The sequence below is a fragment of the Haemaphysalis longicornis genome, unplaced genomic scaffold, assembly GCF_048455015.1.
Source record: "Haemaphysalis longicornis isolate Haplotype H1 unplaced genomic scaffold, Haemaphysalis longicornis Haplotype H1 scaffold_8, whole genome shotgun sequence".
NCBI lineage: Eukaryota > Metazoa > Arthropoda > Arachnida > Ixodida > Ixodidae > Haemaphysalis > Haemaphysalis longicornis.
The window spans coordinates 25715589-25733938 of record NW_027526445.1 but is presented as its reverse complement, the minus strand read 5'-3'; the positions used below and the strand labels follow the sequence as shown (position 1 = coordinate 25733938).

Below are 18350 nucleotides of genomic sequence, written 5' to 3'. Positions count from 1 at the left end.
CAGGGGGTCGAAATCGATCAATCCGGAGCCCTCCACTACGGCGCACCTCATCACCTGCGTTGCGTCGGCGCATTAAACCCTGCGATCAACCAATCAGATCGTGAAGCCACTTTTTGAAGTTTTTGCATTCGCTGTCTCTTGGCGGGATGATGGAAACAAATGTGCAGTCAGTTAGTTTTTTTCCCCTGGGCGTCTTTAGGTGGTGTTTTGGCCGAGCGTGGTTGTCTGTGCCAATCGAGCCTCTTTGCTGAGCCTGCCTTGTTGTTGTGGGTTTCACCAGATGGGCCTGGACATCGAGGAGCTGGAGGAGATCGAGGAGGACGCTGGCTTGGGCAATGGGGGCCTGGGCCGGCTGGCGGCCTGCTTCCTGGACTCCATGGCCACCCTGGGCCTGGCGGCCTATGGCTACGGCATCCGGTACGAGTACGGCATCTTCACCCAGAAGATCACCAACGGGGAGCAGGTAGGCCAGGGTGTGGGGGTTAGCTGGGGCACCGAGGGGAAGCAGAGGCGCTTTTGGTTTTGTCGAAAGTACAGGGCACTGAGAGGGTGTTGTCGTGTTGTGATGTTCTTGTTCCGGATGTTTGTTAATTCTTTTGGCCCGCTGCAAAAACCAACCTGGCTGGTCAGGTTCATGGTGTTTAAGGTCTGAGTGTGGAAAGCGTAGGGAGACATTGCATTCGTGACTTGACCTTTTAATACTTGAAGCGTCTTTAAATGTTATTCACAGCAGGTACACCTAGGGTGCCGGGAGGGCAGCAGTGTAGAGGTACCAGCACGGCAAAGTGTCACAGTGCGTGCAATTGTTGGAACTACTTCTACTTCACGCGTAGCAGACGCTCATCCTAGGATATTTTCGGAGTGTTTCAAAGTTGGAAAGCACAAAATGGATGCTTGTTTCAATAAAACCGGACAGATAGGATTGTGCTGTACGTTACAAATGAGATATGGCCTGCTAAAGAAGCGCATGCAAAACTTTTCTTTTGCCACGAGTTAGGTGCTGGATATATGACCCTTTAATTGAGCACATGACCGCCGTGACAGTGCATGGCTTCTTTGCTTTCGGTGATGGGCTTACCTATAATGCACCATCTGCACGCATCTGGACAGCTAGAAGGAGACGCTTTCGGAACCCTGTTATTTTCTTGGCTTTGAGCCAACATCGCCCTCCTGCTCCTTCTCCTCTTTCATACTCCTACAGCCATGCACAAGAGAACTTGGACACGGGTTCAATTCTTGGCCGCAGCGGCTGCTTTTCTGATAGAGGTGAAAAGCGAAAACGCTCGTGTGTTGGAGATTTCGGCGCTCATCAAAGATCCCCAGGTGGCCAGAATTAATCCGGAGCCCTCCACTACGGCGCGTCTCATCGCTTTGCGTTGCGTCGGCACGTTAAGGTGGGACGTGGCTTTCACACTCAACTTTGTCATTTCTTTGTGAATTTTTATGAAAATTGGCACAGCAACTGGAAATGCCTCTGCGATAACACCATAAAAATGGGAAAGTAATATTTTAAAAACTGTTTTATTTAAAAAAATTTCTTTCTGTTCCGCTTGTACCGAGCTTGAGCGGCTTATAAAACACGACAGAAAACTTGTTAGAAGTGCTTTGCATTCCTCAATGAATGGATGAGGTCGTGACAGTTTTAGAATTTTTTTTACAACACAATGTTTTTTAATTCACTTTTTAGAGGTTAATGTGCAACAGGAATGTCGACTGTGAACGACTATTTGAATAAAAAAATCACAAAAACTAAACATCGAAAACCAAGAGTGTCACGACCTGAACTATTCATCAAGGAATGTAATGCAAGAAACGGAATGAAAATAGACACAGCGGTCACGAAGAAATCCCTAGAACAAGCGACACAGGTGGCAAAAAAAAACTGTTTTGAGAAAACGGCTTCCGAAGTTGCAACATCGGTTTCACTTATCAAAAGTCGTCAGGGTTGTAGCTTTTCGTGTTCTTTTGAACATGGGGCTTCTGGAAGGCCATGCCTCGAAATTGGAGTGCCTTTTACAGCCTTTCTCTGTCCACAGAACATCATTTTCAGCTCCTCTGTGAAGAGTACATAGCCCAGTTTGCAAACCAAATGGGGAGGGGAGATGGCTTTCAATGCAGAGTAGGTTAACTGGTTGGCTGTATCGCACTGGACAACCTCCCTTTGCAGTGTTGTCAGCATAGCAACAAGGGAAGCATTTTTTTTACATAAATTTGAAAATTTTTGGCTTCTTTTATGTTTTATCATCTTGCCTGGGGCAGCAACTTAGTACTCATAAGTGCAGGGGTTTATTGCCAAAAGTTTGCATACCACAAAGATGCAAATGAGCTACTTTGAAGCTTGGTATAATATTCTGCATAACTCCCAACTTCAATGCTAAAGCATAGTTTACTACTTTTGATATTCAAAGCATCAAATATTTGTCGCAGCACAGCCAGTATCCCTAAGCCATAGATGTATGCATTGGTGTCAATATTTTCCTTAAAAAAATCACTGTTAAATGCTACGACAGTAACGTACATTTTTAACGCAGAGAACATATTTTTATTCCTATAATTTTAACTAAAACCTCGCGCTACGCAGTTCAGACGGCCGCCATCTTGCGTTTCGTCGCGACACCCAATCAGGAGGGTCGTTTTAGTGCGCCCCGACCGGAGGACCAATAGCGCTTCAGCATCTATTTCTAGCTTCATTTGTGCGTCATTTCTTTTCTGACGTTTGTGCGTTTGTGAATGAACGAAGAAAAAAGAGATGAGCGGAACCGGAAAGACGATCACTCGGCCGATCTAACGATATCAAAATGGCCGCGCCCGGTTGCACTGTTGCGGAGATACAGCGCGCCGAAAATTGCCGCGTTTTCGCCCTTTAACGCTGATAGTGTGTCACCGCGCATGGCAAAACTATTTTTTATGTCACTTTGCGACGCTTTTCAACGGAAAAACTTTGCTGATGCACGTAACAGGAAACATAGAAGCCGAATATGTGGGTTTCAAAAAAACAAAACGATGTTTTGGTCATTTTTCCGAAGTTAAAAGCCGCGTCCCCCTCCACAATTAGTCGATCAATCAATGCACACGGGAACTAGTCAACAGGCTCTAGATGAGGCAGCATAGCCTCACACCTCCATTGGTGCTCTTCTAACACCTGTCGCGTTCCTTTCTTTATGCCCAAGACATCAGGAGCAACACTCAAATCTTCATGACGACCATGTAAAGCTTATTTTACTTACAAAAAAGCACTGAAGCTGCTGCAGTGGGAAAGCTGACTGGCTGGCTGCATGATATATGGGGTACCGCTCACTTGTACCAACGGCATTGGCCGCCCCACTTTACATTTGTTCGACAAGAAATGCCCTTAGTGCGCTGCCCGTTAAAAAAAATTGCGGCATGTGGAGACGATTGCAGCAGTCAGGAGTGTTGATAAAATAAAACCCGCGCATGTATATGTTGGGAAAGGAATGTCCCCTGTGAGCCTCGGAGAGAGCTACTGAGCTGCGGCCATACTGCCACACATTGTTGGTCCAATGTCACGTTATGGAGTGGAAGCTTTGGCTTGTTGGTGAATCGTATTCGACTAGAATGCACAGATTCGCACAAAAGTAAGGGCAAGATTGACAAAAGATGGCACGTGTATCACCGACACCTGTCCAGTTCCCTCTGCTGTCTCTTTTCCTAGTCTTTTGCACTGTGTGTTCTAGGTGCGTTATGAGTGGCATTTACTGTTCCCAAGGTACGTGTGCCTATAACTGTGGCCGCCTTCCCCCCGTTCTGTTGGGCAGGTGGAGGTGTCGGACGACTGGCTGCGGTTCGGCAACCCGTGGGAGAAGGCCCGTCCCGAGTACATGATCCCCGTCAACTTCTACGGCCGCGTCGAGCAGACCGACAAGGGCTTCAAGTGGGTCGACACACAGGTGGGTTCTTGCAGGGCTGGGGGCTCCAGTGCTGTCACAATGTCAGCTCTCGGTGTGTAGCTGCATTCGTTTCACTTGACCAGTAGTTTAGTGACGTCGTTTAGTGACGTCTTCACCTAACACTGAGTAACAACACCCTCGCGCCGTTGTTGCTGAATTTTCTTTCTGTACTTAATCTATACCGCAAGCTTTTTTTTTTCAGCTGCATGAAAATGCGACTGTACCACACTGTGCATATTGCGTTCTGTGTACCTGAAAAAGTTGCGCAGTTTGATATGCCCCGATCAGGACTGATCGAATTGTGCAGATTTTTCAGCTGTGCGATGCGAGGTAAATTTGTTTTGTGGTACTTTCAACAGTCGTAACTCCTTTCGAGAAAAAAAAGAAGACACATGAGATTGCGCGAATGATCTGTTGGAAACACTTCTTTTTCTTTGTAAAACCTTGACTAATTTACGGCGAACCAGTTTTCCTGGCTCCCGCTTTTCGAGCGTGCACTTTCAATGGACGTACCTTCTTCTCCAACACCGATACATGGATGATGTTATTCTTATTGCACTCCTTCACTTGTTCACAGTTCACTGGTACCGTGTTCAGCTGCATCTCTCCAGCAGTTTTATTACAATAGCTGTTACAAAATTAAATGTAAAAGTCTGGATAATTTTAAAAATAGTCGTTTCGCACAAATTTAGTGTAGACCTTTATAGTGCTGGTGCTTATAGTGCGGGACGGATACAACGCGGGTTTTTGTGGCCACAGGTTCACCTCCCATAAAACTCAATGCATAAGCATACCGCTTAGAATGGGATTGGCCGAAGCACAATACCATTTATAGTGTGGTTTTCTGCCGGGACTGGGGCATCGTTTTAGAGTAGCAAAAGAAAAAAAGAAAAGATGAAATTGGCCATATGACACACCGTGACGCCCTGCGCTCCTCTAACTTTAACACACAAGAAAAGAATAGGCAGCCTTTAGTTCACGCGTACGTGATAACCACAACTGACCTTGCTTGACGCACCTCGGAAGATAGCGACCCCCATCGCCATCCCACCCCCATCCCCATCCGCACGTGAACTGCATGTCCCGTTTTCACACACGGTTCGTGCGCGCCGGCGTTGCGCGTGCGGTTTTTTCACGCTTGTGTCGATGGTTTTGCGCTCGCGGTGGCTTCTTCGCGTGGTAGTTGGAGGAGCCTGACGACTTGCACCAATGGGGAGACGCGCACCTAATGGCAGGAGATCCGAAACGCTCCGACCAGCTAGCTGGCCGCGCCAGAGATGTTTAGGCCTACCACCGCAATGTTTTCACAAGCAACGTGGATGGCAATTTATATTGCTATTTTCGCCCATATTATCAGCTCTTTTCTTGCGGGAGCATCCTCGCTTGCGCCTCGTGCGGCATGTCTGCGAGCAGTTAGAAGCGCTCGCTGAGCTGCCTGCACGGAGAAAGGAGTATTCGTGGCTGCCTGAACCACTTCACGGCCAGGGCCGGACAACACCACGCCAGTTGTAACCGGGCCGGCGTTGCCGCGCCTGCGGCGTGCACTGGATGTTTTCCCGAGAAGAAATCGCTCCATGCGGTCCACGCTTTAGAACGTTGTGCAGATAAGCCACCGCTCTTTCCCTTTCCGAACAAGCGAGCCGCGCGAAGCTGCGCCGATAGGCAGCCGCCTTCTCCATAGTGAACACAAGGCGGGGTAAAAAAAATAATCCCGCTGGCGTTCTTATCTGGTTCCGCGTCATCTGTTCATAGACGCTAAAAACGCAGACACGATCCTCCAAACCACAAACACAACGGAAGTTAAAGCCGTGCTCGCAGTTTGCAAGATCGCACTTGCAATGTGCAAGACCCTGCAGCAGTGGCTGATGCAAAAAAAATTCCCGCGCCTTCCCGCGAGGGGAACACGAGTAAATGCAGAGCATTGGGGGTCGTTAACGCCGCGTAAAGACGCGTTAGGGTGGGTAGTTGGGTCGTAGTTGCGTTGGTGTTGGTTTGGGGTAGAGAGAGGAGAGTAAAGTCGCGTTAGGGTGGAGCGAGCGTCAACCAAGGAAGGAAGGAGCAACGCAGTGACTGAAGCACGAGCGACCGCTAGCCGCTTTATATTTGCAGCGCGCGCAGTAGAGGGAGAGCAGTACGGGGGGGAGAGCGCGCATGCGCAAGCAGCGCGCGCCCTTCCACGCCCCACTGCGCTGCAATCACGCACCTGTTACGCCGAGACCGCGACGGAGCGAACGGGCTGACTACGACGCATGCGCGCGCCAGCTGCTCTTGAGAGAGAGGAGGGAACGAGGAGAGGCGCACCTGCTGCGGACGCGGAGCTGTGGACGCCGTCCGACGCAGGAAGAGGCGAGGCTAAGAAATGCTCTGCATTTAAAAAAATACGATCGGGGTATTCGATTCCGCGAGTTCGCCGACGCACGTCACTTTGTTGACCGCTGTTTCGCCGCCTCTGTATTCTTTTGAGTTGTTAGGGGAGCACAAGTTCGCTCCAATAAACTTGTTTCTTTTCCAAACAACTGCGTCGTCCCTGGCTTCATGACATCTGGTGGAGGTGCTGGGTATCGATCCCAGTACCTCCCAGTGGATTGTCGTAGCAACAGACTACATGACGCGCTACGCGGAGACTGACGCTCTTCCGACGGGGACTACACAAGAAGTCGCCAAGTTTTTCATAAGACAAGTTGTGCTGCGATATGGAGCTCCTGAAGTCCTCATCACGGACCGCGGAACGGCCTTTACTGCGGAGCTCATGCAAGGAATCTTACGCTACACCAACACGGATCACCGAAGAGCGACGGCGTACCACCCCCAAACGAACGGACTAACGGAACGTTTGAACAAGACGATTGCGCTTATGCTGTTCATGTACGACGACGTTGAACATAAGACTTGGGACGAAGTGCTCCCGTATGTCACGTTTGCGTACAACACGGCTATCCAAGAAACCACGCAGATGACACCGTTCGAGCTCGTCTACGGAAGACTGCCGACTACAATGCTTGACGCCATGCTGCCTCACGTAGAAGACGACGACCTGAACGCCGACGTCCAAGGATGCTTTCAGCGTGCGGAGGAGGCCCGCCAGCTCGCTCGAGTTTGTATAACGGACCAGCAGCTGGTGGATGCCGGCCGCTACAACCTCCGACGCCGAGCCGCCGAGTTCCACCCAGGGGATCGTGTGTGGGTTTGGACTCCCATCCGACGACGCGGACTGAGTGAGAAACTTCTGCGACGATATTTCGGACCCTACAAAATTCTACGACGTGTTGGCCAACTTACCTATGAAGTGATCCCCGATGGTGACTCAGGCACATCACGACGACACACGCGGCCCGAAGTCGTCCACGTGGTTCGCTTAAAACCTTTCTACAGACGATGACAATCTTTTATTTTTATTTGTTCGGACTGTCGCTTATGTTAGCATCGGGTCGATGCACTCTTAGAGGGGAGGGGGGGGGGGGGGGGTAATGCCGCGAAACATGCATTGGGTTTGTTTATTTGTGTTTTGATTTTACCGCCCGGCTGCGCCGGTCTTTGTTATCTCTGTGCCAAGGGAAGCGCGTGTTCCATTCTTTCTTTCTGTGCCGCATGTGTTATCTGTTCTGATAGGGAGAGCATTCCGATCTAACGTGAACAACCCGGAATAATCTTCTTGGATCTACAATGTTCTCGATGCGAATCGACGGTTCGAGAACCACGCGAGCCGAAAGATAAAAAGCCTTCAGAGCAGACGCCGGGGTATTCGATTCTGCGAGTTCACCGACGCACGTCACTTTGTTGACCGCTGTTTCGCCGGCTCTGTATTCTTTCCAGTTGTTTTGGGAGCACAGGTTCGCTCCAATAAAATTGTTTCTTTTCCAAAACTTTTCCAAAATATAAAGGCCAGGACTTTGCTTTTCAGTGCCCTGCGTTTGAGTGATGATAAATATAGGACGACTTGAGAGGTAGATAGCAATGTGGTTGGATTCGCGCATGTTTTAGTTATAGTGCAGTACCGCTTATAATGTGAATTTTTGCGGCTACCGCGACATACATGAGAAGCGGTCTACAATGTATATCTAGAATTCGGATTAGAAACTGCGCATCCTGCAATTTTAATCATTATTACTGTAATAATTTTTTTCAGACCATCTTCACCTATGTATCAATATGGAGGGCTATAAACCAAAGCCCTTAAAAGTCAGCTTCACTACAAAGCACAAATGCATTACTGGGTGACATATGAGTGGTTTTTAATGAAAACGTGAACACCACACGGTCTTTTTATTTATTTATTTATTTATTTATTTATTTACAGAGACCTCACAGGCTCCTGAGTAGGAGTACATATTGCGTGAGGGGGGGCTAGAATATTCATCAACAGAGGTAGGGATCTCGCGAAGAAGGTACATCCTTAAACAGTAGTTAATGGCATGTACACTTGAGGCCGGATATATTGTAGGTGAGGCAGTCTATGTATACAGGAATGTAGAACAATATTATGACAATGCACATAGGTATCAAATAAAAGGACATAGCAACTTGGCAATAAAATATACCTAGAACACAAAGTTGCTCAGTTTGCCTGTGAATACTACGGGATTACGGATGTTAACAATGGAATCTGGAAGTTCGTTCCAGAGTATTATCGCGCTAGGCAAGGCTGATGAATTGAAGGCGTTAGTGCGGCTAGGAAGGCGTTGGTAGCTGAGGTTATTATGAAGACGACGTGATGTACGGGACGGCTTTGTTAAGGGTAGGTCGAAAGGGCGTTGACTGTAGTGTATTTTGTGTAGAAGGGCGAGAAGGGCTATCTTCCTATGTGTCTGCAGTGTAGGTAGAGAGAGAGAGAGAGCTTAATGTTTGTGACGCTAGAGTTTCGCTTATGGTCACCAGTGATGAAACGCGCCGCACGGTTCTGTACGCACTTGAGGGCACGGATAAGATATGCCTGGTGGGGGGACCAAATGGATGCCGCAAGCTCAAGTTGGGGGCGAACGAATGATTTATATGCTATTAGACGAGTGGTGGCCGGGGAGCCGCGCAAATTTCGTTTAAGGTAACCTAAAGTGCGTGAGGCCTTGGCAGTGGTTTTTTCTACATGAGTGGACCACAAGAGGTTAGGCGTGAAATGTACTATTCCGAGGTACTTCTAACTGAGTGCAGGGCATAAGGGTCTTTCGTTTAGGTTATATGTGAAGGTAGAGTTAAATCGCTTGCGACTAAAGGTCATTAATTTGCACTTATCAGTGTTAAGAGACATTTGCCAGGATAGGCACCATTCCCTAATACTATCTAGATCCTGTTGAAGAGCAACGTGGTCACTTGGAGAACAAATTTTTCGATAAACTATACAATCGTCAGCAAATAAACGGATGGAGGAGGTAATGTTTGCGGGTAAGTCGTTTATATAAATAAGAAATAACAAGGGTCCTAAAACGCTACCCTGTGGTACCCCGGATGTAACGTCACATAACGGAGAATTGCTGTTGTCAACAGTTGTGAACTGTTTGCGAAATGACAAAAAATTTCTTATCCATGAGATAGTTAATGAATCTAGATGCAAGGATGATAGTTTGGCGATTATACGACAGTGAGGTACCCGGTCAAATGCCTTAGAAAAACTAATAAATACACAATCAGTTTGAAGATATTGTTCCATATTAGAAAATAAATCGTTAGTAAATTCTAGTAATTGTGTTTCACAGGAAAAACCTTTCCTAAAGCCGTGTTGTTTCGGGAAAAAAAAGTTATCTTCCAAATGCTGCGCAATTTTGGAGGCAAGTATATGCTCTAGGAGTTTCGACGCGATACATGTTAGTGAGATGGGACAATAGTTCTCTACTTTGCTTTTGTCCCCAGATTTAAATATCGGTACCACTTTTCCAATTTTCCAATCAAACGGAATTTCACCTGATGCGAGGGACTGTTTAAAGATATGGTACAGGATGGTGCTTGAAAAGGGAACAGTCTGCTGGAGAATTTTTGTGTTGATGGTGTCAATTCCAGACGAGGTGGACACTTTAAGATTTTTGATTAGTGACGTAATTCCTTCGATGGTGATATCTATGGGACTTTTACAGTGTAGACCGCTTATAACGTATGTCGCGGGAGCCGCAAAAATCCGCACTATAAGCGGTACCGCACTAAAACCAAAACACGCGCGAATTCAACCACGTCGCCACCTATCTCTCAAGTCAACCTATATTTATCATCACCCAAACGCACATCACTTAAAAACGAAGGAACGGTCTATATTTCGTATTATTTTTAACATCAGCCGCTGCTGCAGGGCAAAAGCGCAGTCTCACAAACGGCGAGCGCGACTTTAACTTCCGTTGTGTTTGTTTTGAAAGACCATGGCTGCGTTTTTAGCGTCTATGAACAGATGTCGCAAGACGTGATAAGAACGCCAACGGTTTCTTTTTTTTTAACCCCACCTTGTGTTCACGATGCCGAAGGCGGCGCTGCTTATCAGCGCAACGTACTGGTGGTGGAAATCTTCGGCTTCGCGCGGCTCGAATGTTCGGAAAGGGAAAGAGCGGTGGCTTATCTGCACAACGTTCTAAAGCGTGAACCGCGTGGTAGATTTGGTATTGCGAAAACGTGCAGTGCACGCCAGCGCGGATACAACTGGCGTGGTGTGGGCGGCGCGGTAAGAAGCGGCAAGATGGCGTCGGCACTGGCCGTGAAGCGGTGCAGGCAGTTCCAGTAAGTTCCAGCGACCGCTTTCAACCGCTCGCCGAAATGCCGCGCGGGACGCAAGCGAAGATGCTCATGCAAGAAAAGAGCTAATAATGTGGGCGAAAAGTGGAATATAAACTGCCATCCACACTGCTTGTGAAAGCGCCTATCAAAAAATAGCGCGGTGGTAAGCCTAAACATCTCTGGCGCGGCTAGCCGGCTCGGAGCGCTTCGAATCTCCCGCCATTAGGTACGCGTCTCCCCATTGGTGCAAGTTGTCAGGCTCCTCCCACTGCCACACGAAGAAGCCATCGCGAGCGCGGAATCGTCGACACGAGCACGAAAGAAAAAAAAAAAAAAAAAACTTACGCGCAACGCCGATGTGCACGATTCGTGCGCGAAAACGGGCCATGAGGTTCACGATTTATAAAATCAACTTGCCGCGCGCGGATGGGGAGTCTGTCGCTGAGTCTGTCGCTATCTTCCGAGGTGCATCAAGCAAGGACAGTTGTGGTTATCAGGTACGCACGAACTAAAGGGTGCCTATTTCTTTTTTTTTTTTCTTTGGGTGTCTACGTTAGAGGAGGGCAAGGGGTGCACGCTGCGTCAGATGGCCGATTTCATCCTTTCTTTTTCTTTTGCTACCCTAAAACGATGCCTCAGCTGCGCCGGTAGATCAGCAGACCCGCCGAAAAACCGCACTATAAACGGTATTGTGCTTCGGCCAACCGCATCTTAAGCGGTATGCTTATGCATTGAGTTCTATGGGAGGCAAACCGGTGGTCGCAAAAACCCGCGTTATATCCGGTCCCGCACTATAAGCGGTTACGTTATAAATGGTCTACACTGTATTTGTTTTCTTATGCGGCAGAAGTGTGACACATTGAAAGTTAGATGGACAGATGGGTTTCCTCATTCTGTCCACCTAGAAATGCTAACGGATTTACAATTGGAGTGCAATCACTCGGTTCGCTGAATTTGACAGTGGCTACAGCTGGCTTTAGGTTCAAGATGTGCTTTAGGAGAAGTTTTCTTGCGGATGTTCTTTAAAACGTTTGCCTATTGTCTGACGGTACTCCACGCCGTTGGCTGCCGTAGACAACATTGGTGAACCAACCTTGCAGGCTTGCCACCTTATCGTGTTTTTGTGAGGAGCTAGTGCTTACTGCCTGTTTCATGTCATGTTGAAACCAAGAGTGCATGCGAGTCTGAGAGGGGGTATGACTGAGGTAGTCTGAAGGCAGAAGCCGTGGTGCTTCCCGATGCGACAGAGTGCAATCAGTTTTTCTTCTTCTTGTTCCAGGTGGTGCTTGCCATGCCCTACGACAGCCCGATTCCCGGGTTCCGGAACAACGTTGTCAACACCATGCGGCTCTGGTCCTGCAAGTCGCCCATCTACTTCAACCTTCGCTTCTGTGAGGCTCTTCGTTTTCTTCCGCCTTTCCTTTTCCTCGTCTTTCCTCAAACTTGCCGGCAGGCTGTGCTTCTCCCCAAAAGGGTGGAAATAGTGGCGCCAGCTGTTCCGATAACTTCTATTTCAAGCCGCTTACAGCCTTGCAGCCTCGCAGGGCAGATGAGCAACATTGTGCCAACCTGTGTGTCATCGTGTGCCCTGTCCTGTTGTTTCAGTCAACACGGGAGACTACATTCAGGCCGTGATGGACAGAAACCTGGCTGAGAACATCTCCAGAGTACTCTACCCCAACGACAATGTAAGGCCATCACCCGCTGTGCATTGCTAGGCTGCACGCACAATACCTGAGTAACAGTGCTTGCAAGCGGACTCTGTTATTAGTCCCATTTGCTTGGCATTTCACCCTTTGCAAAAGTATTGGTACCACGAGCATTTTGCAGCTGTCACTGGAGCTGCCCTTGTCTAAGGCGGGTAATTATTTGGTCGCCTGTACTCCCTATATATTTTGCACCTTGTGTGTGTGCTTCATGCGCTGCCGCAATGTGGTACTATGAAGTTTGGTGGTAATCTTCAGAATTGCAACGCATGTATGTTGGCGGGTAGCATGACAGCCGTGGAGGCATTTATCCTGGTGGGTAATGAAGCACTATTTATTCAAAGAACTCACAAACCCGTTCTCTAAATGGTAGCCTGAACGTACCTTGGCAGAGCAGTGGTCCCCTTTGCATTGCCAAGGTTCTTCTGAAGCACTGTGCGCCTACTTGTGAATGTAGTACTGACCAAAGGTGGCATTGTGCCTACTTTTTTCTTTGTAACATCTTAGATTGATATAAAAACAAAATGAAGAGACCAATTTTTTTTGCAATGACAGTTGACTTCCAGTAACCAAATTAAAAACATGGCAAGTAACAAAAAGCAATCGGGATGTAGGGCAGGAACACTTGGATGCGAAGCACCACATCGCACATTTTCCAGCCAAAAGCACCCAGTACTTTGCATTTGCTGGCTGTCAAAATTTTCTAATTGCAGCGAAAGGCAGAAATACTCTAGTACTCGACATTTTGGGGGAAGGCTCCCAGTAGGTCCAACTAATCTATAGTTCCCCTGATAGCACCTGATAGCACTGGCTCATTAGGTAATTATTCGTACTAGTACCCAGTTTGTGTGATATGCCAAGCAGGATGACTACCACTTGCTGCCACACCGTGCTTTGTAGCACTTGCACTTATCGCAGTGGAAGAAAAAAATCGCGCCAATCTACCCCGTGAATGTGGTTGGAAAGCAAAGCTATAAATGACACCCATAACGATTACCCATGCGACGTCTTCAAAACCAGAGAGAAGTGAAATGTACATAACCACACCATTTATTACTTCAAAGAGATATTCTTGGTAAGGTTAATCAATGCATGATGCATGAACGGTGTTCGGTTGAGTTGTATTGGTGTAGCACAAAAGTGGAAACTTTTTTTATAAAATTAAAGTAAGTTCCAACCCGGTGTTAGACGGTCTGACTTCTCCGTCTCTGCGCCGCGGACGGAGGCGACGAGATTTGTGGCAGAGAAGGAGGAGAAGGAGGAGGAAGAAATACTTCTGTTCAGATTTCTGAATGGCCCAGAGTGCAGCCCTGGGGAGCGATTCCTTCTTCTGTGGGGACCATATGGAGTCCGCGCGGCCTGTGTTCTGTCCACCCGCTGAAACTGGGTAGGTAGAGAGAGCTTGGACAGCAGCATCTTCCATTGCTCTTGTTGTGTAGTTGACGGAAAGAGAGGAGGGTGCTCAGGGCTAAAGTCGCACACCCCGATTACGGGGCGGAGTGTTCCTACTTATGAGCAAAATTTACATTCAGCGTCGTAGCGATTCGGATACATTAAGTGAAGACGCGTAGGCTGTGGGAAGGAGCCCGGATTGTATGAGCCGTAGGGTAGTTTTTTGTTCTCTGGAAAGGTCAGGATAAGGCGAAGGTACGGTCTGTTTCAGAAGGCGATAATTCTGGGTTATCTCTCTGAACGTGACAAGTGGGTGACTGTCCTCGTGCAGCTCCATAGCACGGGAGGCAAAAGCGTAGGCTTGTTGAGTGGGCGTATTTGTTGCCCTCCATTGAAGCGTGAGGGGGTGTCCAGATGAGCTGAATGCAGCCGTTTGGGGAGTGGTTTTTTAGCACGCGCAGTGCAGGTCAGGACACCCAACCCGACTGGTAATTCCAGTAGGCTTGCTGGGAATCGGTGACTACACTCCGAACCCCTGGTTGAGTGAGAGCCAAGGTGATGGCTGCCTCTTCTGCTGCCGTCATTTCTTGGGTACTAAGCGAGGTACACGCAAGGAGGTTGGTTCTGGAGCTAGCCACGATGATGGCGTATTGCTGCCCTCGATGTTTGGAGGCGTCTGTATAGATAACTGCATCATCCCCACCGAGGGTGGTGTTTAGCGCTTGAGCCCGTGCTTTTCGGTGACCCTCGTCATGTGAGGGGTTCATATTTCTAAGCAAAGGGAGCATCTTTAGTTTTAGTCGCCAAGAGTCTGGGAGTGCGTCAAGCGGAGTGACATTCTGGGCTGCCCAACCAATCTGTTGAAGCATGCGGTTACCCACCGCAGTTCTGAGCCAGACCTTCTGGTTAGAAAGATGGCCTTCTATCAGCTCTTCCACCGTGTTGTGGAGCCCCGTGCTAAGCAGCCTCTGTGTGGACGCACTCATGAGAAGACCAATGGCCTGCTCAACCGCATTTCTGATCATTGTATAAAGCATCTCTATGTCTTCCTTGTCGAGAAGAAGACAGGGAGTTAACGTAAGTGACTCTCGAGAGGACAAAAGCTTCAATTTATCGAAAGGCACCGGATTCCTTTAGGCCTCGCTTCTTGGTGGCAACTCGCCTGATCATGTGTATGATTTGATTAATGCTGTTTTTGAGGTGCTGCAAGGAGACGTCACTCTTGGTGTTAGCCTCCAGATGTAGGCCCAGGATCTTGATGCTGGGGCTTGGAGTGATGGCCTGGCCATCAAGGAGTATTTGAATGTATTCCTTGGTTTGGCGTGAGGGCGGACGACAAGGAGCTGGGATTTTTTACCTGAACACTGGAGGCCACAGGCTTTAGCACATTGGCGTACAAGAAGTGAGATGCATGCATTGGTGTGAGCTTCATTTTATTTTTGTAACTCTTAGCATACGAGCAAGGTGCGCACACGGCCGCTAGACGGGCGTGAGTGGTCGCCCGACGCTTTCACGTGGCATTCAGCGAGAACGCAGGGGGTAAACCCGTAGATGTGCTTGGTGAGTACATCACCTGTCTTCCCTGTCTTCACGTGTGCTCGTAGCTGAATCGGTAAGACAACGGGCTCTCCCATTGTTGGTCTATTAGTTCTAGGTTCGATTCCCGCCGGTGCCAGTAAATTCTTTTATTTGTTCGCTGGAGTTTTCTGGTGACACCAACGGTCGCGAAAGAACCCTTGGGGGGTAGAGGTAAAAAGCTTTGCTTTAAAAAAGCCTTTGCAGGGTCGTCTTCTCTGCAGGCAAGAGAGACGCGCCTGACGCCCTCTCTCCTCCTTGTTCACGTGCAGCTGTTTGAAGGCAAGGAGTTGAGGCTGAAGCAGGAGTACTTCATGGTGGCGGCCACGCTGCAGGACATCGTCCGCCGCTACAAGTCGTCCAAGTTTGGCCAGACGGCCCCCGTGCGCACCCAGATGGACCAGATCCCCGACAAGGTGGCCATCCAGCTCAACGACACCCACCCGGCGCTCGCCATCCCTGAGCTGATACGCTTGTTCGTCGACATCGAGGGCCTCGACTTCACCAAGGTGCTCTCCTCTCGCCCTTCCTTTTCTTTCCCTCGGAGGCTGTTTCGGGGCTGCAGGGGTGAGACAGCTGCGCATATTGCGCAGATTTGATACAAATTTGTTTTCCTGCGCCAGGCTGCTCCAAAAGCTTGAAAATTGTAAAAATTGCGCCAAACTGCTCCAAAACACTCTGAGTGCCAATGATTTTAACGCTCCCGTCAGTTCCATTGGGGGAAAATGCTTACTGACCGCATAATTTTCCAGCATACCCAAGGTGATGCTGTTTTCAAAGGTTTAAGTGATTGATCGTTCAATAAAAAAACCTGCATAAAAGTGTCCCCGAGATAGTTTTTTTTCGAAAGTCACAATGTCGGGTCGCACATGTTGTATTCTGTGCATTTTTAAAGTTTTCCCATCGAAAACCATTGCAAAGTCCTGTAGAAAAAATACTCATGTGTACTGAGGCGTCAAACTACATGTGCAAGTTGATGAAAAAACGGCAATTTTCGGAGCGCCGTATTTCTGGAACGACATTACTGGGCGCTGCCATCTTGGTGTGGTAAAGATATGAAAACGTGGCCACCGGGCGAAGCAGTTGCTTGTGGATGAGGCAGAGTGCTTTTCGCCGATTTCTACCGTGGTTTTTTATGGGGGTGGCTGGGTTTACATTTAGACCTTTGATCTGTTGCGGGAGTTGCGGGACTCCAAGGACGGGAGTTCATTAAAACAACATGGCGCCCGCGAATTCGCCGTGTTTCGGCTTTGAATGTGAGGCCGATGCGTGCTTGAAGTGAAATTTGGGATCCATTACGGTGTTATAAAACGCTGAGTTATTGCTGCCTTTGACAGTGAGCTTGTGAGCGGGGGGAATGGGACGATCGACGCTGCAGAAGTAGCGGCGCAGGCTACATCGCCGCAAAATGTTCAAGCAGTGTCCGATAGCGGGACGGGCTATTATTTAACGCTAGTAATAATGGTTAATTTATCTGAAGTGAACTTTAATGCCAAGAGGGAGACGGCTAAACACACGAACGTTACTCAAATTACGATCGTAGTGAACGTGCACCTTGGGGATTAAAATGGGAGGGCTGGTGGGGTGCGACGACTGTCACCTTGCTTTGCGCAACTTTTGCCGTGACTCTACACTTGTGCATAAAGCCGAGGATGGGATTACAAAAATAACAATTTCGGCATTCACATGATGATAAAAATGCCTTAGGATTGCTTCGTTTTTCAATTAGATATTTTCAACGGCCCTCCATGCTATCTATGCATACAGCCTAAAATTTAAAAATGGTTTGTAAAAAGGTAGTGCAGTTCGTATCTTGTGATACTCTGGTAGAAAAAAACTTTATTGAAAGGCTGTTTCAGTGTTATGTACGTTCAAAAACGATTAAAAAAGTGCATTTTTCCTCCTGTATTGCCAAAAACGTGATTTTTTTTTAGACTCCTAAGGTGACTATTTATTAAATGTCGTTCTTCTGCTCCAAATCAAGGTTCTTCTGCTCCAAAATCGAGATTTCGCTGCTCCAAAAACTGCTCCCATATCTGATTCAGCTGTCTCACGCCTGGGGCTGCGGTGGCGCCGGGAAGTGGATTCGTACCTCGAGTCAGTCTCACGGAAGGGTGCCTCTGTGCAGTTCAGCGGAGTCTGTGTATGCTCCTCTGTACTGCCCACGTACTGCCCTGTCCCTCGCGATGGCAGGCCCTGGAACTGACGACCAAGGTGTGTGCATACACCAACCACACGGTGCTGCCAGAGGCCCTGGAGCGCTGGCCCTGCTCCATGCTGCACAACATCCTGCCTCGGCACCTGCAGATCATCTTCGAGATCAACACACGCTTCCTGGCCGTGAGTACTAACCCAAGGGCTGCTCCAAGTTGGACTTGACTTGTTTGCTGAGCCAGCTTGCTGTTGGCATGCTGCTCCATGAAGAAGTGGCCCCACTAAGAATGGTGGCTGCACTTAGTTGGCCATTTAATTAAGAAGGCAGACAATTTTTGCTAGTGGGAACCCTGGCCTGAATGATGGATGAGAACACATCTGATTGAGGATTGACCATTTGTAGAGACGTGTATTCTCCCATTATTTGAGCGGGAGCAGGGAAGGGGTTTGAATTTGGAACAAAGCTTTAGAGTGGCTGGGCTACTGTTTCAACACGCTGCAAATCGGTGCAGGCCATTTACGCAGGGGTGGGCGGGGGCACAAGCTTGATAAAAAATCTGTGCTGCATCAAGGTGATAAATCCTAGAAGTTCTTGTCCTAAAAAAAAAAATTGATCTCTTTCATTCTTTGAAGATAGAAGACAGTGAGGCCGTAACCATTATTGGGTTTCGAATGCCCAATGCATCTTTGCATACTTCTCCTTCAAACTGGAGAGTGACACTCCTTCACTTTCTGCTCTGCACAATAGACGGTTTCATCCTCATCCTCATCCTCTGATTCTCTTCTCTTCTCCCTCCACGAGAACAATGCAAGTCCTGTGCCTGCTTGCTTCACTACAACACAAATTCTTCTTTTCTCCCCCACCAACCTGTCACGCATTTCCCCTCCTCGCGGTATAAACACAGTGGATGGTTGCTTCAGTGAAGTT

The 18350-nt window shown here is 48.3% G+C and overlaps 1 protein-coding gene across 1 annotated transcript in view; it reads left to right on the top strand.

Moving 5' to 3' along the window:
* The window catches only part of LOC144149696 (glycogen phosphorylase-like), a 43097-nt gene that overhangs the window by 12294 nt on the left and 12453 nt on the right, over nucleotides 1–18350 (top strand). Inside the window, exons 3-8 of the mRNA XM_077681348.1 lie at nucleotides 281–463; nucleotides 3777–3908; nucleotides 11875–11986; nucleotides 12201–12283; nucleotides 15541–15777; nucleotides 17462–17608. Coding sequence (XP_077537474.1) covers nucleotides 281–463; nucleotides 3777–3908; nucleotides 11875–11986; nucleotides 12201–12283; nucleotides 15541–15777; nucleotides 17462–17608 — 894 coding nt within the window. The remainder of the gene's footprint in view (nucleotides 1–280; nucleotides 464–3776; nucleotides 3909–11874; nucleotides 11987–12200; nucleotides 12284–15540; nucleotides 15778–17461; nucleotides 17609–18350) is intronic.